General features: G+C 41.5%; 1 protein-coding gene across 1 annotated transcript in view; it reads left to right on the top strand.

Moving 5' to 3' along the window:
* Positions 1-26,821, top strand: part of rin3 (Ras and Rab interactor 3) — a 115,259-nt gene extending 88,438 nt beyond the window's left edge. The window contains exons 8-10 of the mRNA XM_043697207.1: positions 11,088-11,219; positions 15,320-15,483; positions 25,017-26,821. Of these exons, the coding sequence (XP_043553142.1) occupies positions 11,088-11,219; positions 15,320-15,483; positions 25,017-25,328 (608 nt within the window). The 3' untranslated portion in view covers positions 25,329-26,821. The remainder of the gene's footprint in view (positions 1-11,087; positions 11,220-15,319; positions 15,484-25,016) is intronic.
* Positions 26,822-27,944: the final 1,123 nt, after the last annotated feature.

Here is a 27,944-nt window from a genome sequence, read left to right as displayed (position 1 = left end):
TACCTATCACTTTTCTCAACAGAAGCTGGCCTCAAAACCCCAGCCACACTCTCTTACTCTGCAGAATGTATTTATTAACTTAAAATTTCAGTTTCTTTGCCTCAGTGGACAGCATTATTGCAACACAGGTTCTTTAGAATTAGAATGAGGTTTATTGTCACATTTCAGAGGAAACGAGGGCTGCAGATACTGGAGATTAGAGTCAAAATGTGTGGTGCTGGAAAAGCACAGCGGGTCAGGCAGCATCCAAGGAGCAGACGAGTCGACATTCCGAACCTAAGCTCTTCATCAGGAATGTGGGGGAGCTATTGTCACATGTACTCAACTACAAAGTACAGGAGTACAGTGAAATGTGTACAATGCCACTACACATGGTGCCAAATCTTACGTACTAAAATAGATTAGGTACAAAAATAGAAAAATGAAGAGAAAAGCTAAAAGTTCCACATTACAGTCCATCAGAGTAGAAACTAGGAAGATAAAGAAATAAAGTTCAGAGAGAAACATTACAGTCCCGAAAGCTTGCAGTCTCTCCATGCAGTTGGTTTTCTACACAAGGTCTCACTCTTCCTCCCCCCACTGCCGTGCTCAGGATCTGTGACAGGCTAACCACACTGGGCCCCAAACCCTCTGCCCCTAGCCAACCAGCCATTCCACTCCAGCCCTGTGACCGCTGGCCATCCCACTCTGCTCCAGCCCTGTGACCGCTGGCCATCCCACTCTGCTCCAGCCCTGTGACTATTGGCCATCACGCTCAGCTCAGCCCTACCAACAGTTGGCACCATGACCACTGGCCATCCCATTCACCTCACGCCTACCAACAGCTCACTACCCCAGTCCCCTCCAGCCTTGTGACCACTGGCCATCCCACCCGGCTCAGGCCTACAGACAGCTGACTACTTTAAAAGAAAATGTTAGTAAAAGTATTGTAGTTTCTTTTGTAAACTTTACAACATAAGCTGATTCATGTTACTGAGAAAGAAAAATATTTAAGAAGGCAGAGATATCTTTTTCTGCTTGGCTCCTGAAATTAACCTACCTGACTCATAGTTACATCAGTCGGAGAAAGTAAAACACTTCCTGGCACGGGATCAAATACTTTTCGAACTACTGTGCAGATGAGCTACAGGGAAAGTTAAGGCAGAAACTTTATTAATTTTTTCAGAGTATACACCTTGAAAGCATTACGTGGTTTAGAAATAGCAATAGAATTTTAGTTTCAAAACATTGTCCAGGATTCACTGCAAGCCATTTATAATTCATCATAGTATATAGTTGATTTAGTTTAGCTCATCGATTCTGCTCCACCATTCGATCACAATTCCTTCATGCGGATCATTAATGTACAATATGAATAGTTGTGGTCCCAACACTGATTCTGTGAAACTACACTAGTCGCTAGCTGCATTCCTGAAAAATAACCCTTTATCAACATCCCCAGCAATCAGTTCTCTATCCATGCCAGTGCTAGCCCCTAACACCATGAGCTGTTATCTTGCATTCACTGCTCTCATTTGTCTAACTTGTTCATTACTTCCTCAAAGAATTAACAGATTTGTCAGGCGTGACCTCCCCATGATGAAGCCATGCTGACTCCATCTTATTTTACCATGCGCTTGCAAGTACTCCACAATTTCATCCTTAATAATTAACTCGAAAACCTTGCCAATGACCAAGGTCAGTCTAACTGGCCTATAGTTTCTTGTTTTCTGCCAGCCTCTCTTCTTACCCAGGGGTGTTACATTAGCCATTTTCCAAACTCTGGGATCCTCCATTACTCCAGTGATACTTGAAAGGCCACTGCCAATGCTGCGACAATGTCCTCAGCTAGCTCCTTCAGAACCCTGATGTGTACTTCATCTGGTCTGGGTGCCTTATCCACCTCCTGATCTTTCAGCTTCCCCAGCCGCTTTTCCTTAGTGATGGTCCCTTTGACTATTCAAGTTCTGGTACGCTACTCATGTCTTCCACTGGGAAAACTGATGTAAAGTACATATTCAGTTCTTTCACCAGTTCTTTGCTTGCCATTACTATTTCTCCAACCTTATTTTCATGTAGTCCACTATCAACACCTGCCCCACTCTTACCTTTTAGATATCTAAAAACGGAACTTTTGTTTATATTACAAACTAGCTTACCCTCACGTTTCATCTTCTCCCTGTTTATTGCTTTTCATGTTGTCCGCTGCTGGTTTTTCCCAATCCTCCAGCTTCCCACTAATCTTCACCATGTTGTATGTTTTTTTCCTTTGCTTTTACGCTGTCCCTGACTTCCCTTGTCCACCTTGGTTGCCTCGCCCTCCCCTTAGTATGTTTTTTCTTCCTTTGAATGAATTTCTGCAGTGCCTCCTGCCATTGCAGTTTCTCTGTCTTTCCTATTCAACTTTCATTCCAATCAATTTTGGCCAGTTCCTTTGTCATGCCTTTGTAGTTAACTTTACTCAGTTGTAAGACTGTTACATCTAATTCAAGTTGCTTCATCTCAAATTGAAGGGTGAATTCTATCATAGTGTGGGCACTGCCACCTAGGGGTTCCTCCATCTTAGCTCCCTAATTAAGCCTGCCTTATTACCCATTCACCAAATCCAGAATAACCTGTTTTCTATTGGGCTCCACCACAAGCTGCTCAAAAAAAACTATATTGTAGATATTCCATTAATTTCTTTTCATGGGATTTGCTGCTAATCTGATTTTCACAGTCCACCTGCTATTTGAAGTCCCCCTTGATTATTGTAATGTTGCCATTTTTATATGTCTTTTCTATCTCCTGATTTATTTTCTGCCACACATCCTGACTATTGTTAGGTGGCCTGTACATACCTCCCATCAAGGTCTTGTTTACCTTTGTGGTACCTCAACTCTACCCACACTGAGGCTGTACCTTCAGACTCCATATAACTTCTTGCTATAAGTTTAAATAATTGCACTTTGCTTTGTATGGCAAATGATCCCCTTGTAGCTGACTTCAGGCAGAGAACTGAGAAACATGCCTCACATCTTCAACGCTGGAGCTATTAAAGTCATGTTCTAATAAAATATAATTTGATAAACTACAAAAATGTATCAATTGTTGAGAAATCTGAAGCAGTAAAGGAACAATAGGTTGCAAATTAAAAATAAACGATTTTATACTGAGGCAGGAGAATGCTGTTTTTACAGAGAATTATGTGACTGTTGAATTCACTTCCAGCTGTGAGGCAGAAACTATGTTAAATTTCAAGATTAGGTTAAGTGGAGCTTTTATGTGCAGTGGTAGTGTCTCTACTTCTGGAACAGAAGGCACAGGTTCAAGTTCCACCTGCCCCAGAGATTTCTCATGACCATGTCGGAATGGGTCAATTAAAAATATTTAGATTTAATAAGTGGGTGAAGAAGAAGAGGTTGAAGCTACATGGGAACAGGATAAATACATGTAATTAGATATGTAAGTTCTCATTGAAAGTGGATAATGGGTCGATTACCTGTTTCTGTATTGTAATTTCTATGCTCAAGCTGACTATTTGTTTTAATTAGCCCTAACAATTTACAAACACTGCACGCTGACCATTTCCACTCAGATTAGACTTTGTACAAGCTAACCAAAAGAATATGCTATTAGAAGTCCATTCAAAGAGAAAAGCAATCCCCCAATCTGTATTTAGAGCTCAGCACAAAGAAAATACCTGGAATTAATGGAAATTATTTAATATGCTGTGAGTGGCCTAATGAATCATTTATTTCTAACCAATTGCCCAAATTCCATTGTGTTAGCTTGTCCTGCAAAAGACTTGGAGGACCTTCATAATTTTAGCTTGGTCATCATTGGGAACAGATAGTTACCACAGTCAGAAATGGCAGCTGTAGGATTGACGATTAAATATACAAACAGAATTCTTCAACTTGTGGAAAGTTGTCTTGAAGTTCTCATTTGGAATTTTAATGTCAAAACTACTGACATCCTGCTGTCATTGAATTGATCCAGGATGTTCATTAAGTTGTTTTACCACACCAAGGGCTGAATGGTTAGCACTGCTGCCTCACAATGGGAGTGACCCAGGTTTGATTCTGGCCTCAGGCAACTATCTTTGTGATGTTTGCACATCCTCCCTGTGTATATGTGGATTTCCTCCGGGTGCTCCGGTTCCCTCCCACGGTCCAAAGATGTGCAGGTTACATGGGTTGGCCATGCTAAATTGTCCATAGTCTCGAGGAATGTGCAGGCTAGTGGGTTAGCCATAGGGCATGCAGGGTTACAGGGATTGGGCAAGGCACTGGGTCTGAGTTGGATGCTCTTTGGAGGTTCGGTGTGGACTCAATGGGCTGAATGGCCTGCTTCCACATTGTAGGAATTGTATGACTTACCTGCTAGCATTTTAGCATCATACTTTCTGATTTTGTTTTTTCCCTTTACTTAGATTTTTCCTTACGCGTAGACACTGTAAAGGAAGTGTCACTTCCAAACTGGCCACTGGGCAATGCTGGCCATTGGGCAAGAATTTCAGACCCAGCCAATTATGTTGGGAACACAGGTGGCTTGGGGTTAAAAACATCTGAAGTGAGCATTGTGCCACTTTCTTGGCTCCGGTCTAGGCACTGGCCATTTTGGCCAAGGCAGGTTCAGGGGCGGCAGGGCTGCCCACTCCGGGTGACATAAGGTTCATTTAAGGACTTGCTGAAGATAACTTAAGAAAGCCAACTGGGACTCTCCATGTGGCAAGGTAGCAGGTCAATGGCCTGGGGGAGTGTACCCAGTGAAGAAGGTGCAGACCAAAGAAGGGGTACCTGTCTCACTCCATGGTGGTGGACCTGGCTGCTTTCTCTATCTTTACACTTACTTTTGAAAAGGTGGTTAAGCAGGCACTTTCATGTGGGAGTATCTTTTTATCTTGCACTAGAGTCAGGTGCTGCTCTGAAGTTGGAGCATTTCTGGTGGGCCATTCAGTCTCAAGAGCCTGCAGCCAGTCTTTTCTTATTCACAGAAACTGGCTCCATGCCAATGAAGAGGGTAGCCTGGTCAATGTTACAGCAAGTGAACTGTTACACCCAACCCAGGGTCAGGTGCACGATCCAGATTCAGTGCTGATCTCTGTTCCCCAGACACAATGAGAAAATTCAGCCTATCAGTTTCTTTCCTCTCAGCTTTAAGTGTTAGTTTTTAACTGTCTCTAGATGGCACACATACACACACACCACACGCACACACACACATACATACATTATATGCATGCACATACTCACATAAATACACCCAGATACATACATTTACACACAAACACTCACATGTACATACACATACACACATACACATAGACACACACACACACTTACCATACATGCATAACACACAGACACAACAAACACATACACACACCCCAACTCCAATAGAATAAAACAGAGCTGGTCTGAAAAGTCTTCAATCATTTCTCTCTTTTATGTTGTGAGCACAGGCTTTGCCTCTCATGGACAGTGTGCCTGAATTTGGGAGCTTGCCATATGAAATCACAAACATCAACCCTTGTTGTAGCCTTTCTCCATCCTGCACGAGGCACCAACATGTTCAGAGAAATAAAGACAGCTTGTGCTGGAACAAAGAACTGGTGCATCTAATAAATGGACCCAGACACCAAAGAACCTAAATCCCTGGGGGTGAAATCCCAGTACTACCGACAGGGAAACCCCACAGGGCCAGCCAGGCCGGACCTCATTTAGGCTGAACCATTAAATAGCAGTGGGGGACTTCCCAGCCATCTTCGCAACATAAGGCCAAGTCAGGGGGAGTTCCCTGTATAAACCAACATCAGAAATTGCTGGAAAAACTCAGCTGTTTTGGCAACATCTGTAAAGAGAAAGCAGAGTTTACATTTTGGGTCCAGTGACCCTTCTTCATGAGTTCACAGTCTGTCTGTGGAGACTGCTCTGTTTAAGGCCTTGCGAAGCCTTATTAAATGCCAAAAGTTAATGCTGGTTATTCAGGGTCCAGTTCCATTTGTCCTTGGGCTTCATTGCTAGACCCTATTAGCTACAACAAGTCTTAGCAGAATACATCTTGTGTCAATCTAGTATAGGCCTCAGAGAGAGCCCCAACCTGTAATACAATATCTCAGATGTTATTTGTATCATTCCCACTGCTTGGAGTGGCCGCATTAGCACTAATGTAATTTATTTACTATAAACAATGAATGGTAAACCTGATCTCCACTGCTGTGATACCTTTAGACCCTTTTGATGTCCAACAAATGAGTGCAGTACCTACAGCGCTTAAGAAGCACTGCACCACCCAGGCAAAATAACCCATTTAATTGGCACCACCACATCCACAATCTTCATATTTGACCTCCTTTCACCATTGTTACACACTGTACCAATGTTAACCATTTACAAGATGATGTGTCACTCAGCAAGCCTTCTTTGACAGCACCTTCCAAACTTGTCCTTCTAGATGGCAGAAGTCATAAGGACAGCAGATGCATAGGGACTACAACCACCTGCAAGTTCCCTTCCAAGCCACTCAAAATCCTGACTTATTCACTGTTGCTGGGTCAAAATCCTGAAATTTACTTCTCACAAAACTGTGGATGGATCGACACCGTGTTGGTAGCAGCAGTTTAAGAAGGCAGCTCACTATCACCTTCCCCAGGGTAATTAGGGATGGGCAATGAATGTTGGCCCAGGCAGCAATCTTATGAGCACATTAAAGAAAGATTGCTGTCAGATCCTGCATCCCCTGATTTCTAGTACCGGCAAGAGACATGATGAGAAAATTGTGGGAGAGACACTTCCTCGGATTGGTTGGGGACCTGAGTGTCTCAGTTGGGAGTGCTCATTCCTCTGAGTTGAAAAGCTCTAGGTTCAAATGCTACTCAAAAATCCATTCATTGCAGAAGTGTAACTGTGTTCATGATTCTCCAAAATGCTTCCAACACTCTGCATAATTTGCCAAAGAAGTATGAAGTAATGCAAATTAAACCCATAGTCACTTATCAGAAATAAATTCTAAAGATCATACGTTAAGAAATACTGTGAGCGTGATTAATGAGATACAAAGAACTATCCTAAACCTCTAGAGTGTTTGATGTGTAATGTGTACTAATTGACCCTTACATACTGGCAGATGCTTCGTGCTATGTGCCTGTTGTTAGTAACTCTGCTAAATTAGTATGGATAAAGTAAGTGAAGGAGACTGTAATGGAGTGCATCCAGTCTGTTAATAAATGATGCCACTTCGAGTATCATGCTATGAATGAATGTAGTAGTCACATATAATGCAGAATGTCTCAGTTCATCCTAAATGTCAAAAGCAACCTGCTCATTTAATGCAATAGTCCAACCAACCATCTCACAAATCATTCCAAGTCCCTGCCACACTCATACACCTTAATTTTACACAAGCCATTTTTCCAAACATCTTTAACTGGCCGTGTTAATCTGAAGCTGTAAATAAGCTTGTTAAAGCTTTGCATGCACACAAGCTCAGGGGCTTAGAATCTAACTGAACCAAGAGTCATTCTTTGCTACAACCCAGTCTATATGATCAGTTTCTAAAAGGAATAACGTCCAATATATCTCATCAACATTTTTTTGAAGGATGCTGGTCTGGTTTATATTATTGTTAAGTCACATGTAACACATAAGATATGTGTTGCATGTGACTGAGCATAGCCTGAGGGGAGATAAATATATTTAACACAGATGGGCAAGTTATTTAGCATATGTTTGTAAGTGCAAGATTACAGCATTTAATTCATAGAAGGCAAGGGGATTAAACTGCTGCAGGAGTTCAAATATCTGGATGCCAAAAAACTTCTTCCTGAGCACAAGGAATGTAGTGTGATATTTTAGATTTCAGAACTTTAATAACTGTTCATAGACTGAAGAATAAACTGTTATACATGGAAAGAAGCAACAATAACTCTGCACGGAAATAAGCTGTTAAGGGACAAACAGATTGAAAACAATTAGCCATGTCTGAGAAAAAAAGGAGTTGTGGCTCCATAAACTATTTTGACACCAGCTTGATAACTGGATGCCTCACACCACAAGGATAAATGTCTGCCCTGCTGAGGAATTTAAGGAGTTAATCACGGGAAAGCTGTGTCTTCAAATAGACACTTAAGGCCAAATATAACAAGGAATGAAGAAGCTACTTCTGATAAGGAAGGAAGCTGCAGTCCAGTATTTTAGATGCAAGGAATCTAAAGAATCATCAATACTTTCACATCATGTACCTGAAGAACAAAAAACTGAATAAGAGGACAATTCTAGAACTCTCCCTTAGCAGAATTCTGGACAACAACATGACACAAGGATCAAACCCTGGATACATCCAGAGACAGACACTGTTGTTTGGAATCATAGCCAAATTCCATCATTAATCTGGTAATAGCTAAGTTGAGTTGTGAGGTTTAACTTTCTTACTTGAGGGGTCTTAGTTTGGTTGCTAAATGCAATTAAGTGTAAATTATTGTTGAAATACTTGGTTTTCTGTGAGATTTCTGAATAGGTAGCCTAAATGTGATTTACCAACAGGAATAGGACCACTTACAGGCTGTTGGTGCAGAATCCAAAAGATACCACAGTAGTTTGAAACATGTTCTATTTCTGCATAGGCAAGTCAGACCGTAAGGCAACTTATCCAAATTTATTCAGTTTCCTAGAGAGGTTTAGGTCAACATTCTAAATAAGAGGACCCATAATATTGCGATTCACATTCACAATTCCACTGGGCTTTGTTGTTTATGTGACGGTAGATGCAAATTAAGCGCGCAATGATGAATAAATTTTGTGTTAGCAATTTTCTTCCATTTTTACATTTAGGATAATACCTTTTAGGTAATATTAGAATGGATAAGGAAATCATTAAGGCAAAAGTGAGTACTGCAGATGCTGGAGATCAGAGTCAAGATTAGAGTGGTGCTGGAAACACACAGCAGGTCAGGCAGCATCCGAGGAGCAGGAAAATAGATGTTTCGGGAAAAAGCCCTTCATCAGGAATGAGGCTGGGAGCCTCGGGGATGGAGAGATAGCTGAGCTAACTATGGCTGTCTCTTTGTCGGCTATGTGGAGCAGTCATTAAGGAAATCATTAAGTTAATTATTAAAATCAAAGGTTCTCAAAATTTTCTGACTGTCGACTGGTCCTTTCAAATGTGAGGCGCTCCAAGCAGCTTGCATTAGGGCCAGTGAGCCTTTCCATAAATATTATTATTTAAAAAATCATGAAAGTCTAGCAAATGGTCCAGGTTTCTCAGTTAATGGTGAAGGAGCAGCACTTGCTGCTTAATTGAATGAAGTTATTCACAAAACTCTAGCACTCTCTTAGCTTGGATTCTCCCTTTCCCAATGTCAGTCTGAATCTGGTGCTAAGTCAACAGGATCCAGCATCCAGCAATAGTAATATCATCAAGTGGGGTGGGCAGTCAACCACACTGCAGAAATTCACACAGAAGTCCAAAGTATGCACTCACTTATTTCACTTGCAGTCACATTTTGCAGAAAGTGCAATAAAGAATTAAAACAAGGTGAAGAAAGCAACCATTTTAAACAATATTTTGATAACTTTTTTAATCATGCTGTGGAAATTTGAAATTCCAAGATTGTGAAGAGTTTTTCAAGGCCAAGGGAGATTTTCCAGCAGTAATTATGAGTGTTGTGTGGTATGTAAAATCTCATTCAATAATGTGTAACTTTTTCAATGCTTTCTACATCGAGGATTATCAAGTAGAAAAGCATGTTCTTATCAGTTCAGTGACTTCAAATTGATTGAAATCTGAGGGATCTTCAGCATTGCTCCTCTGGAGAAAGATAGAACTACGAGCAGCATGTGTACAAACTCCAGACGTTGCTGTCAATTTTAGAGACATAATAAAGGAAAACACTGACAATTTCATTATCATTACTACAGCAAAATCCGGGCCAGTATATCTAGCATTCTTCCTCCACAGTGCAGACATCCGTCTTCAAGTTGTCACCAGCATGACGAGACAAAAGTAGTTATTTATTGTTGTTCCTCATTATCCAAACTCAGAAAATTTTCAAATGATTGCCAGTTTCTCTCGACAATAGCAATTAGACTTTGTCCTAATAAGAAGACAGCCCCGTTTCAGTCAGTTTCATCATGTAAATAGAATAATCTCTTGCATTTTATACGGTACCACATGGTGGATCCTTGGAGAAGAGACAAAAACAAAAATCAACTTGTACTCATTTGCTTGATCACTAGTTGTTCCTTCATGGAGATATCACACGGAGGAAAGTTGGTAAGGACAGGTTCAGGTTTGGCTGAGAGATGCCCCCACAGTTAATGGATCTACTGACATTCACACCTGTGGCCCATCTTTGAAGCAGTGCCATTTGCAATCACAAACCCTATACAGTAATGTGTTCAAGAAAGAATTTAAGGAAAGGCCATAACATTTAATGAGCATTAACATGAGATTTTGTAATAAAAATAAATTGTTAAGCACAAATTGTTCTGCTATAATGCACGTTCCGACAGTGCGACCTGGCTACAATGCGATTGATCAATTATCAAATTTGTTTGCATAACACAAACTTTCTGCTGAATGGGTATAGTGTGTTTTCCATAGTGTGATTCTCAATACTGCGAGGTTGCAGGGGAACAGAACTGCCACATTATTGCAGAACGACCTGTTTATGGTAATACATACAGAATAGTTTCCTCAGTGTTGCCTAGAAGCTAGCTTTGGTGAATAAGACAGTTGATTTATGTTGATAATATTTAACATAAATTGCATCTTTATTGACAGACTTCAAGTTTTGCATTTTATTGGCACCTTCAGATTGTTTGAAGAATGGGTTTTTAGTGTGTCACCAATGGCAGATTTTAATTTGAGAAGAATGCCAGCAAATTGAAAATCAAATTCAAGCATATTCTGTAATAGGCAGCATGCTGAGGATTTTTATCTGGGATAATTCCTGAAGGTCTGTTTACACATACAAACGTGCACATAAAATAAATCCAAAAGCAGTGCAACGCTTTCAAAACATATCATTTTCTTTGAACATTGCTCTTTCACTGCAGCGATCTGTTGACAGTTCTATGAACTAACAGAAGATGCTAATTCACTTTCCAAATCTCCTTCTGTTTTAGCAAAGCCATATGGTGCTGACGATTTCCTCCCTGTGTTAATGTACGTGCTGGCAAGGAGTAACCTGACGTCATTGCTTCTGGATGTGGAATATATGATGGAGCTGCTGGATCCTTCATTACACTTAGGAGAAGGTAACGTTACTCTCATTTAAAGTGCAGTATGGTGTGCCAACTATACTCCCTGATGGGGATTAGTGAGGAACACATGTTAAATAAATTGACTTCATTCTTTCTTTACTTTAAATTTGACTTCATAACACAAATACTTTTTTGTTATTCATTCAGGTGAGATGGGCTTTGACGGCTGGGCCTGTATTTAGTGCCTATTGCTAACTGCCTTGGAGAAAGTTAGTGGTGAACTAACTGCCTTCTTGAAGTCCACTTGGTGTAGGCACACACAAGACTGGCATTTGCTGTCTGTCCACATTCGCTCATTTCTTGGTGGTGATGATTCATCTTCTTGATCTGTTTCGAGTCAAGGCGGTGTTAGGAAGGGAGAGAGTTCCAGGATTTTGACCCAGTGACACTGCAAGAATGGCAATATATTTCCAAGTCAGGATGGAGTGTGGCCTGGAGGGAAGTTATAAGGGGTGGCATTCCCATGTATTCACTGTACTTGTCCTTTAAGATGGTTGAGGTCGTGGATTTAGAAGGTGCTGTCTAAGGAGACTTGGTGAAATCCTCCAGTGCAGTTTATAGATAGTACTTGCTGCTACTAAGCATCAGTAGTGGAGGAGGTGGATATTTGTGAATGTGGTGCCAGTCAAGTGGGATTATCCTGAGCGGTGTCAATCTTCTTATGTGTTGTTGGAGCTACACCCATACAGGCAAGTGGGAAATATTGCATTACATTCATGACATACGCCTTGAAGATGTGGACAGGGTTTGGGGAGCCAGATGGTGAGTTACTCACTGCAGGATTCACAGCCTCTGTCTGACCTGTTGTCATAGCCACAATATTTATATGACAGCTCTAGTTCAGATTTAATGTCCGCGGTAACACCCAGGATGTTGATAGTAGGGGTTTCAGTGATCTTAATTCCATTAAATGCCAAGCAGTGATGGTTAAATTCTCTCTTGTTGGAGATGGTCATTGCCTGTCACTTGTGTGGTTCACACTTACTTGCCACTTGTCAGCCCAAACTCAATATCGTCCAGGTCTTGTTTCAGTTGACCATGGATTGCTTCAAAATTGGAGGAGTTGCAAATGGTACTGAATCTTATGCAGTCATCAGAAAACAGACTCACTCTTGACCTTGTAATGGAGGGAAGGTCATTGATGAAGCATTTGAAGATAGTTGGGCCTAGGACACTATCCTGAGGAACTCTGCAGAGATGTCCTGGTGCTAAGATGAACAACCACATCATCTTGCTTTGTGAAGGTGTGACTTCAACCAGCAGAGAGCTCCCCCTCTTATTCTCATTGATCCTAGTTTTGTTCAGGCTCTTCCATGCCACAACCAGTTGAATGATGCCTTGATGTCAAGGGCAGTCACTCACAGCTTACCTGTGGAGATGAACTCTTTTGTCCATGTAATGAGCTGAGTGGCCCAGGTGGAACCCAAACTGGGCATCTCTGAGCAGATTATTGCTGAGCAGGGACCGTTTGATAGCACTGTTGATGACACCTTTCATCACTTTACTGATGATTTCGAGTAGAGTGATGGGGCGATAATTGGCTACATTGGAATTGAATTTGGATGGCGTTAGATTTTGATTACCTTTTCTTAGTTTTTACGTGCAATTTGAAAAAGAAACACAGTGAATAAAATTGTAGATTTATCAGAAAATGGTTACAGTTCTCTGCAAAAGTAACTTAGACAGTCCCATTCCCCCACCAATAGTCCAGTGTTTTCTATCTCCATTTAGGTGCTTTTCCGGTTCTTCTTTAGAAAATGATTGTTGAATCTGCCTGCACCACACTTTCAGGCAATGCATTTAGTTCATAACCATACACTACATTTTACTTCAAGCCATCCATGATGCTTTAGTCAAACTCCTTAAATCAGTGATTTGAGTCCAACCCACTTGCACTAATGGGACCAGCACCTCTCTATTTACTGTAGCTAGACATCTCATGATTTTAAGACCTCTATCAAATCTCTGTTCAACCGTCATTTCTCTAAGGCAAAAAACTTAGCTTCTCCAATCCATCCATGTCACTAAAACTCCTTATCCTTGAAACTATTCCCAGAAATCTTTTTGTGCCCTCCCTACAACCTTCACCCCCTTCCTCTAATGTGGTGCCCAGAGTTGTAGGAAAGGTCAGATGATTTTAGAAGTTCACTATACTTGTTTTTAATCTTTATGCTTCTACAGAATGCCTAATGCAATGTTAACCACTTTCTCAACTTGCCTTGCCACTTGCAACAACTTCTGCACATATATCCCCAGGTTTCTTTGTTCCTGCCTCTGCTTTAGATTTTTTTTACTGATTGTTTTACATTACCTCACCTCGTGCTTACTACCAAGAAAAATCACTTCGCTTCATTAAATACCATCTGTCCATTCCACCAACCTGTCAACGCCCTCTTGAAGTCTATCGTGATTCTGTTCACAATTCACTACTCTTTCAGATTTTGCCGTTTAGAAATGCAGAAATATTTGTTTTCCTTCAATAATATTAAGTCTGGTTTTTAGTATTTTCATTTCTTCCCATCAACAATGAGAGTGGACAGATATGGGGAAGGGGTGCCCTAGTGATAATCTCATTGGACGAGTAATCCAGAACCTTAGGGTAATGTTCTGAGGATATGGGTTTGAATCGAACTATGGCAGATATGACAACGTGGCCCTCTGAAATGACCTCGCAAGCCATTTGGTTCAAGGGCAATTAGGAACGGGCAATGCTGACCCAGCAAGCGACACCACATCCCATCCACAAATAAAGAAAAAAAGCAATTGGTATTAGAAGTGAGAATTATAAGGGTGGAAAACTTAAAGCTTCCAATTGCAACATCATGTTAAAGGTCAATATTTATAACATGCAGCCAGTTATAGCAGTTAATATAATTTGTCGCCAAATTAAACAAGAAACAACAATGTTTCCATTTCTAATCGAAAAATCATTCCACTCAGCTGTGTCTATTTGGCAAATTCAGCTATGTTTATGGAACTAGCCACCCTTAGAGTTGACAGATGTTGTATGTCCTTCACCATTTTACAGATTCACAAATCTCCAGTCCTAATGCTGGTTAGTTGCAGAGTTGAAAAGGGTAGGAGAGAACAACAAAAGCCAAAAGAAAGATTTGCATTCATACAATACTTCTTGCTGTAGCCAGATGTCTCAAAATACCTCCAGTGATGTACTTTTGAAGTGCAGTTACTGTTGTAATGTAAGATATGCAGCAGTCAATGTGTGCAAAGTATATTCCCACAAACAATGATCAGGGTACAGGAGATAGGTCCCCCATTCCTCTTCACAATTATGCGATGAAATCTTTTACATCCAAGCAAGCAAGCAGAAGTTTAACATCCCATCCAAAAGAAGGAACCTTCAGCAGGGCATTACTCTTTCAATGTGTTAAATGTTTAACACTGGTGTTAAAGCATGGTTTTTAAGCTCAAATCCTCAAATGAGACTTGAAATGAGAATATCAGGGAATAGAGTCCTACCAACTGAGCCAGAGCTATGGAAGACAAGGATGTGGACAAGAAAGCTGAACAAACTCCTGAGATGGAGTAACTGGTCTTGGCAATGGATGTGCTGTGGGGTTTTGCTTTTAGCATTAGGTAGAAGAGCCCACTGAAGTCATGAAGTGGTTGTTCAGCCAGAGTGACAGCCAAAAAACAAACATGGATACACAGCTTTGGTTAAAAGATAAATAAGATGGTATCACAGTAGTTGAAGGAACAAGGATTCAAGAATAGATTTTTAACTGGACATAACATGAAACTTCAATAAGATTTAAAGAATAATATTACAGTCATCTGTCTCGAATAATAAATCGAGACAGATGACTGTAAACACAGATATGTAATATATATAGAACTTACTTAAGTAGCTAGAGTGAAAGAGTTCATTCAACCAAGGAGCAGTAATGAAATTAATGGACTTGCACTACTATTGATTTAAAATGATGGATAGTTTTCACAGCTATATGCTTTAAATGTAGTTAACACGCATGTTAAATAACATCATGAAAAATAATACAATTATCATATCCAGCAATAAATCATCCTTTAATATAGCTAAATATTGTTGTGAGTTAATGGACTTTGTTCTGTTTCAGGTTATTATTACTTAACAACTACCTATGGCGCCCTAGAACATATCAAACACTATGACAAACACACTGTCACTCGCCAACTTAGTCACGAGATCCAGGACTCAATCCACCAATGGCACAGAAGACGAACTCTGAACATGAAACAAACATCCAGGTCATCCATGCAGGTTAGTGTTATAACAGAAGCCTGGTAAATCTATAAGTAAAAGGAATCACAAGTCGAATATATCTAAGATCATGATGAGTGTAGAGTACATTATCCTGTAAGTGAATTTGCCATTGTCCTAGAGCACCGCGCTCTCATTGGAGAGATTTGACAACTGTTGAGTTTAACCTGAGGGTTGTCCATACCCCAGCAGGGTCAAGAAGGTACAGGAAATGAACCTGCGCTGTTGGCATCATTCTGCATCACAAACCAACCAACCAAACTCACCAACCTCCCTATTATCCCGTCACCACTGGTGGTAGAGCTTAATCCACCTTGTCGGCACTTCCCCAAGGGCAATTTCATTTGCCAGTGCTTTAAAATATTTCGTTGATGGCAGATCATTTTCCATGAGCTTGGATATGCTCGTGGCACCAAAGGAGAAGGAGAGAGAAATCGCCACAGCCAGTGGTTAGAAGTAATGTGCAGTGAATAACATTGACAGTAGTGTTGATGTGAAATTTGCAGAGGGATGAGGAGTCGTCCTGAGATGACAGGTCATGGATGTTCCAGTGTCCCCACGGAGGTGGTTCTGGAGCTCCTCATGTGTGGGGGCCAGGATTCTCTCCACACATGGGGTGAGGAGCCTGATTTCATGCACCCCTCTGCCCTTGCATACTCACTGTGTCCTGTTACAGACTGTCTTCTAATGTAAGGAGAGAAAGGAAGGAGTTGAGTGAGATGAGGGCGGGTAGTACACCTGTACCTATAGGCGCAGGCAGGGGAAAAATGGTGAGGTTTTCTAAGAGGGGTGTGGAGACAGTGAAAAATCCATACCAGAGTTAGTGACGGGGAGGTCGAGGGATGGGTGAGAGCTGGTAAAAGGTGATGTTGCAGGACTAGAGTTTGGAAGAGCCTGAATCTGGTTGGCAGCTGGGTGCAGTAGCAGAGATGGAGTGAGTGTGAGGTAGCAGAGAAGAACTTGGTGCTTAACTTGGCACAGCCTATTGTTTGGCAGTACAGGACATTCCTCCGTATACTGGAGATGGCACTGACCTGGCTGGTGACCAGGCTGCCAGGTTCAGGTGTTCCTCTGCTCTTCCCCTGAGAAAATGAGAACAACTCCCTTTGCACTACCCCCTAACTATGACCTCAGGTCCCAGTCATAGTACCATCTTCCCCTTTGCTGTTGTCTTCCATAAGCAGCCATGACTGGGCGGGGATAGTTTCAGAATGCCAGTGCTCATCCAGATGCACAGCATATTGAGCATCAGGTGCAAGGGTCTTTAGGCGGATATCCACTGAGTGGTAGGTTGCTCTGGGAATAGCAGGTTCTGAGATGGAACCAGAATAGTGTGTGAGAGATGGGGCAGGGGAAGTCGTTAATGGCTAGGTTTGCTTCTGCAGGAGTCAATTGAAAAGTTCAAGATCATAAGGAGACTTGACAGGGTAGGTGTGGAAACAGTGTTTCCCTTGATGGGAAAATCTGGAACAAGGAGTCATTGTTTAAAAATTAGGCTTTATCAAATAACGATGCAGGCTCTGAAGACTGAGTAATGCCACATTTGGGCCTCATGGCAGAAATCTGCCCAGAAAACTCAAAACCGCTTGGACTTAACATCGAAAAACTGTTTTAGTGCCTATTATCTAAATAGGGAAGATTGCAGAGCTCTGAGATACCAAGGGATCTGTCTGACCTCTTGCACGTATCACAAAGGGTCAGTAATGAAAGCATAGCATGTAATTTAGAAATGAAGTAGAATGCTATTTTTCATGGGAAGAAATTGAATTCACATATGTGCAGATAACGTTTCAGTTATCCATGGCATTGTTGAAACCATATCTGCAGTACAGTGCACAGTATTGGTCTTCCTTTTTAAGTAAGGACACAAACGCATTGAGGCAGTTTAGAGAATGTTTACTTTGACTTGGAATAGGGTGTTTCTTTTATTCATTCATGGGACATGGGCATTGCTGGCTGGCCAGCATTTATTGCCTATCCCTAACTGTCCCTGAGCTGCTTTCTTGAACCCCAACATATGCTGTAGGTTGATCCACACTGCAATTAGGGAGGGAATTCTAGGATTTTGATCCAGTGACCGTGAAAGAACGGCAATATATTTCCAAGTCAGGATGGTGAGTGGCTTGGAGGGGAATTTGAAGATGGTCATGTTCCCATGTGTCTGCTGCCCTTGTTCTTCTCGATGTAAGTGGTTGTGGGTTTGAAAGGTGCTGTCTGAGGATCTGTGGTTAATTTATGCAGTGCATCTTGTAGGCACACATTGCTGCTATTGAGCATTGATGGTGGAGGGAGTGGATGCAGTGCCAATCAAGCAAGCTGCTTTGTCCTGGATGGTGTCAAGCTTCTTGAATGTTGTTGGAGCTAAATCCCTCCAGGCAACCGGGGAGTATTCCAATACATTCTTAACTCGTGCCTTTTAAATTATGGACAGGCATTGGAGAGTCCGGGGGTGATTTACTTGCCACAATATTTCGGGCATCTGACCTATTGTTGTAGCCACTGTGTTTATGTGGTAAGTCCAGTTGAGTATCTGGTTAGTGGTAACCACAGAATGTTGATCCAGAGGAATTCAGTGATGGTAACACCATTGACTGTCAAGAGGGGTGGTTAGATTGTCTCTTATTAGAGGTGGTCATTGACTTGCATTTGCATCTTTTAAGGAAAGGCTGGACTGGCTATGGTTGCATCTGCAGGAGTTCAGCAGTCGATTGAAAAGTTCAAGATCATGAGAAGACTTGACAGGGTAGGTGTGGAAACAATGTTTCCCTTGATGGGAGAATCTGGAACAAGGAGTAATTATTTAAAAATTGGGAGTCGCCCTTTAAAGACAGAAATAAGGAGATTTATTTCCCACAGAGGGTTCTGAATCTTTGGAACTCTCTTCTTCAAGAGGCAGTGGAGGCAAAATTGTTGAATATTTTTATGGAGAAAGTGAGGGCTGCAGATGCTGGAGATCAGAGCTGAAAATGTGTTGCTGGAAAAGCTCAGCAGGTCAGGCAGCATCCAAGGAACAGGAGAATCGACGTTTCGGGCATAAGCCCTTCTTCAGGAATATTTTTATGGCAAAGGTAGACAGTTTCTTAATAAATAAAGGGGTGAAAGATTACCGGGGTAGGCAGGAATATGGAGTTAAGATTAAGATCTAATCAGGTCTGGCTTTATCAAATAACGATGCAGGCTCAGATGACTGAGTGACCTACTTTGGCTCCTGTCAGTCCCCTTTATAACCTACATGGGGGAGCTCCAGGCATCCAAGGATCGTGCACCGTATGTAGAGAACTGACACAATGGTTCTCCTCCCCGTTCTCTCTGCACCGGAGCACTGAACATTCCTGAAAGCAGGAAAATCTCTTCATCAGATCCAGGCCTCATAAAGTTAAATCTGAGCACATTTATCTGCCTTGCGTACATCTGCAAGTTATAACTCCATGCACAGTAATGAAACACTGCTGGAAATTTGGGCAAGAGTTCAGTTTAATCACAAGACAAAGCAGAGTCTGCCAACCCAGTTGTGAGCTCAAATTAAACTCTCAAAGGGCTAAACTCAATTTTTGAAGCAGCAATCAAACCAGTTGATTACATCAAGAGGTTTCCTGTGAGCACAGTATTTATGGCCACGTGTGTCATATCCTATGAAATGGAGGATAACCACACAATTCACAACATAACGTACAGCGTTACTTTTCAAAGCAATTTTAAGGTTTCACTGTAAGAAATAAAGATATTTTTGTGAAAATTTACTATATTGATATTTCAGGATGCAAGCATTTAAAATGATTAGTAACTCAGTTCAAAACCAAAATAAGGAGACAAAACAACTTTTTTAATTACACAGTTTAGATGTTCTAATCAGATAGGGTACTGTTTCCCCATCTCTAGGGGAAAATACAATTCTCCGTGTAAGTAATCCTGCACATTTTATGGATGCTGTAATGGAATACTAAGATGTCAAATATACAGTCATGGGATTCTAAGATGTGGACACTAGGGCTTGCTATTCTTCTAATCTTCGCAGAAACCTCACAGTGACCTACCTCATTTCAACCTAGTAATTGTCCATCTTGTCCAGTTATAATCTTGACAGCTTTTGCGGAGAACTGAAGGACGGTGGTTGACTAAGTGGAGGAACTCTAAACTGCTAGTAACTAGCAGAGACAAATAAGCAGTGTAGTGGATAGACCCATTGATCTTTAAGATCCACACAGGAAATCCCCCATTTGAGTGATCTTAATGATAGTCTTCAGAATCAACGCTGACTTTGGCAGGAAGCTTTCCCTCTGCTTTCAAGCCAACCCATTTCAAGGTTAGATGTACTTACCGCTAATTTATTATCTCATTTCCCCCTCACTGAGGAGAGCTTTGATAGACGGCAAATGTCAGAATCGAGAAACAACTTGAATAAGTTGGCAGGGACAATAGCTGAATCCAATCTGTGCTGCATGAGCATAAAAACAATGTTAACGTTAGGCGCTGTAGTTAAATCATCCCCAGATGATCTTTAAATGGAAAGATTTTTGCTGAGGAGGGAAAAAGACTTGAGTGTAACACACAGTGATTTGTGGCTAGGTCTGCCTCACAATTATATCTAAATAGTTGCATCCTGCACATCACTTATTCGATCCAAGGGATGTACGTACATGTCATATCCTGCTTATTATAAATAATGAACAGCAGATTTATTGAAGAAACAATTGAAGTCTCAATGTGGAAAATTTGAGTGTTTGAATTGAATTTAATTTAATTAATTTTATTATCACATGTACTCACATCAGCACAATGAAACGTTTATAAGTTGCCATTCACGGTGCCACCTTTGGTATAAGGTACCTAGGTACAGATTCTTCAGTGCAACCTTTTTGGGAAAAGAATAGAAAAATTAAAGAAATAAAAAGTCCAATTTTCAAAATCATAGAAATAAATTTGAAATTAGAAAATAGAATAACACTTCTTGGAACCTAGTCTATGCTGGCTACCAGCCTCCAGACTGAACTAGGCCTTTACTCCAGAGTTGGATTTAAGGCAGATTCAATCGACTGTAACTGCAGAACGTTATGATTTTAATGTGAGATCTGGCTGCTCCTAATCTGCCAGTCAGCAGCAGTTCAGGGCCTCGAATTGTGAAGGCTTCGTTTGCATCCAGCTGGGTTTTCCAGTCTCACCCGTAGCATTGATGCTTCCATGCAGCTATCATGGGCAAGGATAGTGAAGAGGAGGAGCACACAGGGCATACCCCTTCTAATTACCACATCAGCTCTGGCATTCAGGAAAGAGTTGAAAGATGTCAGAAGGGTGTTGCCAGTCGTGCCCACGGGTGAACAATCATGTCAGGAGTTTGCAGCAGGTTGTGGTTTGGAGGGGTCTCATTGGCGGATGTTAAGTAAGGGGTTGTGGGTTAATCGCATTAGGGAATATGGTTGGGGGTGGCGACGGGGTGGAGTTGGATAGCTGTTGGGGACTCTGATTGATGGGCCATCAGTTTGAGAGGGAGTCAGTTGTTAGGTAGTTAGGTCAGGAAGGATCAATGGGTTAAGTAGTTGCATCAGGAGTGTGATCTGTTTGGGGGCCTGATTGAGGTTGTAGGAGCCTATATGCGGGATGTGGGAGATTGAGCAATGGATCTTTCTCAGACTGGCTGGGCATCACGAGTTATGAGAATTATATTGGGGCCTCAACTCTTTTCAATTTATATAAAAGACTTTGATGAAGGGACTGAAGTTAACATTGCTACATTCACCGATGACACAAAGTAGGAAACAGAATTGCATGGAACCTACAAAGGGATATAGATTAATTAAGTGAGTGGGCAGAGACCTGGCAAATAGAGTATAATGTGGGAAAATGGGAAGTTTTTGCAGATAGAATGAAAACAAAGCATATTATCAAAGTAGAGGTTGCAGAGTTCTGAGATACAGAGGGACCTGCATGTTCTGGTGCACGAATCGCAGAAGGTAAGCGTGCAGGTGCAGAAAGAAATCAGGAAAGTTAATTGAGTGATGTGTTTTATTACAAGGGGAACTGAGGCAAGAGTCAGGAGGTTATGCTTCATGTGTGTTGAGCATTTTGAGATCACATCTGGAATAACGTGCACAGCACTAGTTACTGTACGGAAGGATGTCATAGAGTCATAATGATCTCCAGCATGGAAAATGACCCTTCAGCCCATCAAACCTGCACTGGTCAAAAACAACCACCTCACTGTTCTAGTCCCAATGTCCAGCACTTGGCCCATAGCATTGGCATTACCATAGACCATAAGAGAAGGAAATAGAATTAGGCCATTCAGACCATCAAAATTGTTCTACCATACGATCGTAGCTACTATGTTTCTCAACGTCATTCTCCTGCCTTCTCCCTATAACTCTTGATCCCCTTACTAATCAAGGACCTACCTATCTGTCTTCAATATACTCAATAATTTGGCCTCCACAGCCTTCTGCAGCAATGAATTCCACAAAGTCATCACGCTCTGGCTGAAAAGAAATTCTCCTCATCTCAGTCTAAAGCGTCATCCCTTCACTCTGAGGCTGTGCCCTTGGGTTCTAGTCTCTCCTACTAGTAGAAACATCTTCTCCATGTCCACTCTATCCAGCCTTCTCAGTATTCTGTAAATTTCAATGAGGTTCCTCTTCCTCCTTCTAAACTCCACTGAGTACAGATCCACCAGAACCACTCCTCCATATGACAAGCCCTCATTATTAGGATCACTCTTGTGAACTTCCTCTGGATCTCCTCCAACATCAGCACATTCTTCCTTAGATACTGGACCCAAAACTGCTCACAATATTCCAAATGCGGTCTGACCAGAGCCTTATAGACCCTCAGCAGTACGTTCCTTCTCTTGTATTCTAGCCGTCTTGAAATGAACGCCAACATTACATTTGCCTTCCTAACCGTCAACTGAGCCTACACATTATCCTTAAGAGAATCTTGAACAAGGAATCTTAAGACCCTTTTGTGCTTCAGATTTCTGAAGCCTTTCCCCATCTCTAAAATAGTCTATGCCTCTATTCTTCCTCGCAAAGTGCATAACTTTACAGAGCAAGTACACATCTAAATACATTTTAAATACAATGAGGCTTTCTGCTATTACAGGCAATGATTCTCACCACCTTCTGGGTAAGGAAAACCAAGCATTTTTCTCAGATCCCCTCCTGCCCCTTACAGTAAATCTGTGCTGCCCAGTAATTGATCCCTCCACCAAGTGAAGAAGGGCCTTCCTGACTACCCTATCTATGCCCCTCATAATTTCATACGTTTCACTCATGCTCAAACCCCACCTCCAGTCTCAAGCCGCAGAAAAACAACCCCAGTCTATCTGTTCTCTCTTGTTGATGTGTTGGAAGCAGTTCAGAGATGTTTTACTGGTCAATTACCTGGCAGATTGCCTTATGATGAAAGGCAAATCCTGTATCTTCTGCAGTTTAGAAGAGTCAGATGTGACCTAATTGAAACATGTGAGATCCTGAGGTAACTCGACTGGGTGGATGTGTAAAGGCTGTTTCCTCTTGTTAGAGACCCTAGAACGAGAGGTTCAGAGATTCCAGTGATGAGGGGTCTATCTTATATGAAGAGAGATGGAGCAATTTAAGCCTATACCCTCTGGAGGTGAGAAAAATGAGAGTAGACCTAATGAAGGATATAAGATGCTAAAAGGAATTGACCAAGTAGATATAGAAAGGATGTTTTCTCATCTGCAGCAATCAAGAACGAGAGATCATGGTTTTACGGTAAGTGATAACAGATTTAAAACATGAGATAAGGAGAAATTGCTTCTCTCAAAGAGTCATAAATCTGTGCAATTCATTACCCCTGGGGGTGTGATGAATGCTGGGACTTTGAGTAAATATAAACAGTATTTGTAATGGAGTGAAGGGTAATGGAGAGCAGGCAGGAGAGTGGAGTTGAGACTGAGATGAGATCAGCCATGATCATATCAAATGGAGCAGCAGCAGAATTGACAGGCGGAACGCCCCTAATTCTTATGTTTCAAACTAAGGGGTCACCTATTTAAGACAGAAATGAGGAAAGAAATATTCTCTCAGAGGGTTGTGAGTCTTTGTAATTCTCTTCCTCAAAAAGAGTGGATGCAGAATATTTAAATGTTTTTACCTTAGAGGGAGATAGATCCTCAATTACCAAGGGAGGGAAGGTTATCGAGGTACGCAGAAAAGTACAGTTCAGGTTAAAATCAGATCTGCCCAATCTTGTTAAATGTCAGAGCAGGCTCAAAAGGGCAGAGTGGCCTACTTTTACACACATATGAACAAGGAGCATGTTCAAGTTACACTCGTAATCACTGAGGCACGCCAGCAATCGAGCAATGTAACAATTGCAGGGGTAAGTGTCACATAGTAAATCCAAGTCTCTAACACTGAGCTCAGAGACGGTTTCAGAGGATCATATACAGATTAGATCAGCCCATTCAAAGTTTCAACTTCCTTGACACCTCCACTGCATATGCACCATGTCAATACTCCCCTGGGGTCCTGAAGTGTAACAGCTGTAATCACTTATGTAAGAAAGGCATTGCTTTCTTGGCAGAGTTTTGGAACTATTCCATTCCACGTAAGCTTTTCAACCTTTGCTGAAAAGCTGTCTGTGCAGGAGGCAAGAATTACATTTTACTTTGCAGCATTGCAAGCTGACAAACCTATCTTCCTCATATGTGTTCCTTCATACTTCAGTTCACTTGACTGTGTGGTATGATAGATTGTCTACCGTGGCCTTTCTGATCACAAGGTCGCAACATGGAATGTTTGCTGTGTGTTAATAAAGGGAGTGTTAACATACTTGGTACAGGGGTAAAATTGGTAACAGCCTCTCCCATCATGATCTTGGACAAGAAAGATGTCCTCTGGACTCTAGCACCTACTTGTTTTTTAGAGCTTCTCACTTAGACCATAAGACATAGGGGCAGAAATTAGGCCACTCAGCCCATCAAGTCTCCTCCACCATTCAAGTATGGCTGATAAGTTTCTCAATCCCATTCTCCCACTTTCTCCCCATAACCCTTGATCCCCTTGACACTCAAGAACCTATCTATCTCAGTCTTAAATATACTCAATAATCTGGCCTCCACAGCCTTCTGTGGCAATACATTCCATCGATATACCACTCTCTGGCTGAAGACGTTTCTCCTTATCTCGATTCTAATAGGTCTTCCTTTGTCCCTCTCAAACAATATTCATCCAAACATTTGCCAAATTTGGAAAAAAAAGTAGATTTTCTTTGAAAATGAATGAATGATCAGTCCTATGATGCTGAATGTTCAATGCAGACAAATTTCTATAAGATGTTGATATTTCTAATCAGGCCTGACCAAGTACAATATTACACACCTCAGGTGCAAGTAGGACTTGAACTGAGGACCCCCAACTCAGAGGTAGGGGCTCCACCAGAGTCCTTTTTAATGAGATGCTATTCTAGTTATGGTGTATGGCTCCCTCTGCTGGTCAGAACTGCAACAGCTTGCTACAATTATGCCTTCATTTGTTTCCAGTGATTTATACATAATCCCTTTGGTCTTTTTGTAGGATTTCCTGAGTATACACTTTTTAGAGCTTGAATCTAATGTCAAAACATTTGCCATAAGCTCAGAGACAACCGCAGAGAAGCTGTCCAGTCAGTGTGCTGAAAAGTTTGGCATCTCAGAGACCGAGGATTACTGCTTGCATCTTGTCGTGGAGCAGAGGAGCCTGCAATTGGCTGCTGATGCGATGCCTCACTGCCTCAAGAACATCCTTCACAAGAGCCAGCCACAAAGGGACTATTATTTTATATACAAGCAGATCGACCAGTTGGAGCAAGCAACAAACCCTCCAATAAAGAACCTCCCGACCTTTTGACTTTATAACAATGAAGTGATAGAGCTGCATTAATTTTCTGAGAATCAGGAGAAGGAAAAGGATGCAATATTTTGCTTGAAAATGCTTGGAGTCCTACGTGAAAGCAAGAAATCCTGGAAATTCGCAGTAGCCCAGTGAGCATCTGAAAGGGGTTAGTTCGATTCATGTTTCAAATCTGACCCTTTATCAGAGCTTCAACTTAATTTTCGTATTAGTTTAGGAAATATTAAATATTTCTGGATTTTTTCCTTGATATTTTGGAATGTTTTTAAACCAGTACTATTTATACATTTTATACGGTCACATTTGTCTTTAGAGTTGTATTTCTCTGCTTTCCACCTTCATTATTGTAAATGGAGACACCTCGAAGGGAGCGTTTGAGAGTTTGTCAAAGGTAGACTTGAGGGACGGTGTGAGGAACACGTGTTTAAAACTAACTTTATGGTTGCCTCAAATATTATGGTCCACTCACAAAATAATGACAGCATCAGTAAAGTGACTTTCTGTGGCCCTGATGGATATGCAGTTCTGGTCCTGTCATTGTTGGTACACAAGGGAATGGCTGTGTGACCTTCAGGTGGTTAATCATTATCTGATCCTGTTTGTTTGAGTGGTGACATGTTTGGCTGATCAGTGATGCTGATAGGCCAGACAAGAAAGTACCTTGTGGTCTGCTGCTAGCAATGTGCGTCACCAGTATTCATAGCTTTAGTGGGGACAGTTTGATAAAGACAGTGGTGCACAGCAACAGCCTGCTATGTTTCATTTGTTCCATGGTAACTTTGTAGCAGGAAGATATACTAATGGGGGATTTCATAGCCACTGAAATCAGACAAACCTTTTACTGGTCAAAGTATATTGCAACAGGTTGGTTAAAGAGGTTAGTTATGAGGAGATCTTTAAACAAGGAGAAGTGCTGGATAAAGTGTTAGGGTGGAATTTCTTAGGACAGAGATGTCTGGAGTGACGTCTGTCTATGGAAGAATGAATAAGGGCCCAGGTATGGAGGACCCATTGTGTTCTTAAACGATTGTAATCCCAAAGATGGATAGAGAGACAATGGCGCCAAAGCCACAAATATATTTGAACCACAGGATCAGAAATAAAAATTGAGGCATTGGTGGACTTGTATGCACATGGGTGAACAGATCAAGGTATGGGAATGTAGATTTGAACGAGATATGGGTTTTGAAACATGGAAGATGGAGGGTTGGTCAGGAGAGAATTGGTCAAATCTGGGTTTAACTAAATCCTGAATGAAGGTGGCAGATATACTGAAACAGCAGAAATGGCCATTGTTATAGAGATAATTGTTATAAACTCCATTTTATTACAGTATTTCTCATGTTTATGAACAAGAAATGACCAAAGCTTCACTTTTAAAAACCAACACAAGGTGGTCTTGCACACTTAGCAAAATTATGTATTTCACTTAATGACATTGGATTGTAAATATCAGGAGGCATTTTTTGCCTGAAATTAAAGTATTATCAAATGACTCTCTGATATGATTATTGTTGTTTCCTTTAACACATACAAATTACTGGGATGAGTGGAATAGGCTTTGGATAACCTTTTCACCATGTCAGCTATCTAGCTGTCTCAAGAAACTTCACAAAGTGCATTGTAAAGAGACTTCACACATGAGACAGACAGCACTCTGACCAACCATAGGAGATCCTCTTTCGAATGGTGCTGGCTAAAATATTCAGGAGGGTAAGTTGTCAGACCTGATTTGAGATTGTTGCTGCACAGTTAATGTCCACTTCAGCAATTACAATCAATCCCTATCATTAAGAAAACGTTCAAACAAAAGTGACGTGAGCATCAATATCAGTCTCAATCCTAGTCTGGGCATTTCACAATACAGGATTATGCAATACATAAACAGTTGGCATGGGACATACATCATATACTTCACACAATGGAGAGTGGGTGTATACTGTACACGACGGGAGTGGGTGTATATTGTACGTGACGGGGGAGTGGGTATATACTGTACACGACGGGTCAGCATGTATATACTGTACACGACAGGGGAGTGGGTGTATACTGTACACGACGGGGCAGTGGGTATATACTGTACAAAACGGGGGAGTGGGTGTATATTGTACACGACGGGGAGTGGGTATATACTGTACACGACGGGGCAGTGGGTATATACTGTACACGACGGGGAGTGGGTGTATATTGTACATGACAGGGGAGTGGGTATATACTGTACATGACGGGGCATTGGGTGTATACTGTACACGACGGGGGAGTGGGTGTATATTGTACATGACGGGGGAGTGGGTATATACTGTACACGGAGGAGTGGATGTATATTATACATGACGGAGGAGTGGGTATATACTGTTCACGACGGGGAAGTGGGTAGATACTGTACACGTCGGGGGAGTGGTGTATATTGTACACGACGGGGGAGTGGGTATATACAGTACATGACAGGGGTGTGGGTATATACTGTACAGACGGGGGAGTGGGCGTATACTGTACACGAAGGGGCAGTGGGTATATACTATACACGATGGGGGAGTGGGTGTATATTGTACATGACGGGGGAGTGGGTATATACTGTATATGACGGGGGAGTGGGTATATACTGTACACGTC

This window comes from Chiloscyllium plagiosum, chromosome 10, assembly GCF_004010195.1.
Source record: "Chiloscyllium plagiosum isolate BGI_BamShark_2017 chromosome 10, ASM401019v2, whole genome shotgun sequence".
Classification (NCBI taxonomy): Eukaryota; Metazoa; Chordata; class Chondrichthyes; order Orectolobiformes; family Hemiscylliidae; genus Chiloscyllium; species Chiloscyllium plagiosum.
This window is presented reverse-complemented; position numbering and strand designations above follow the sequence as displayed.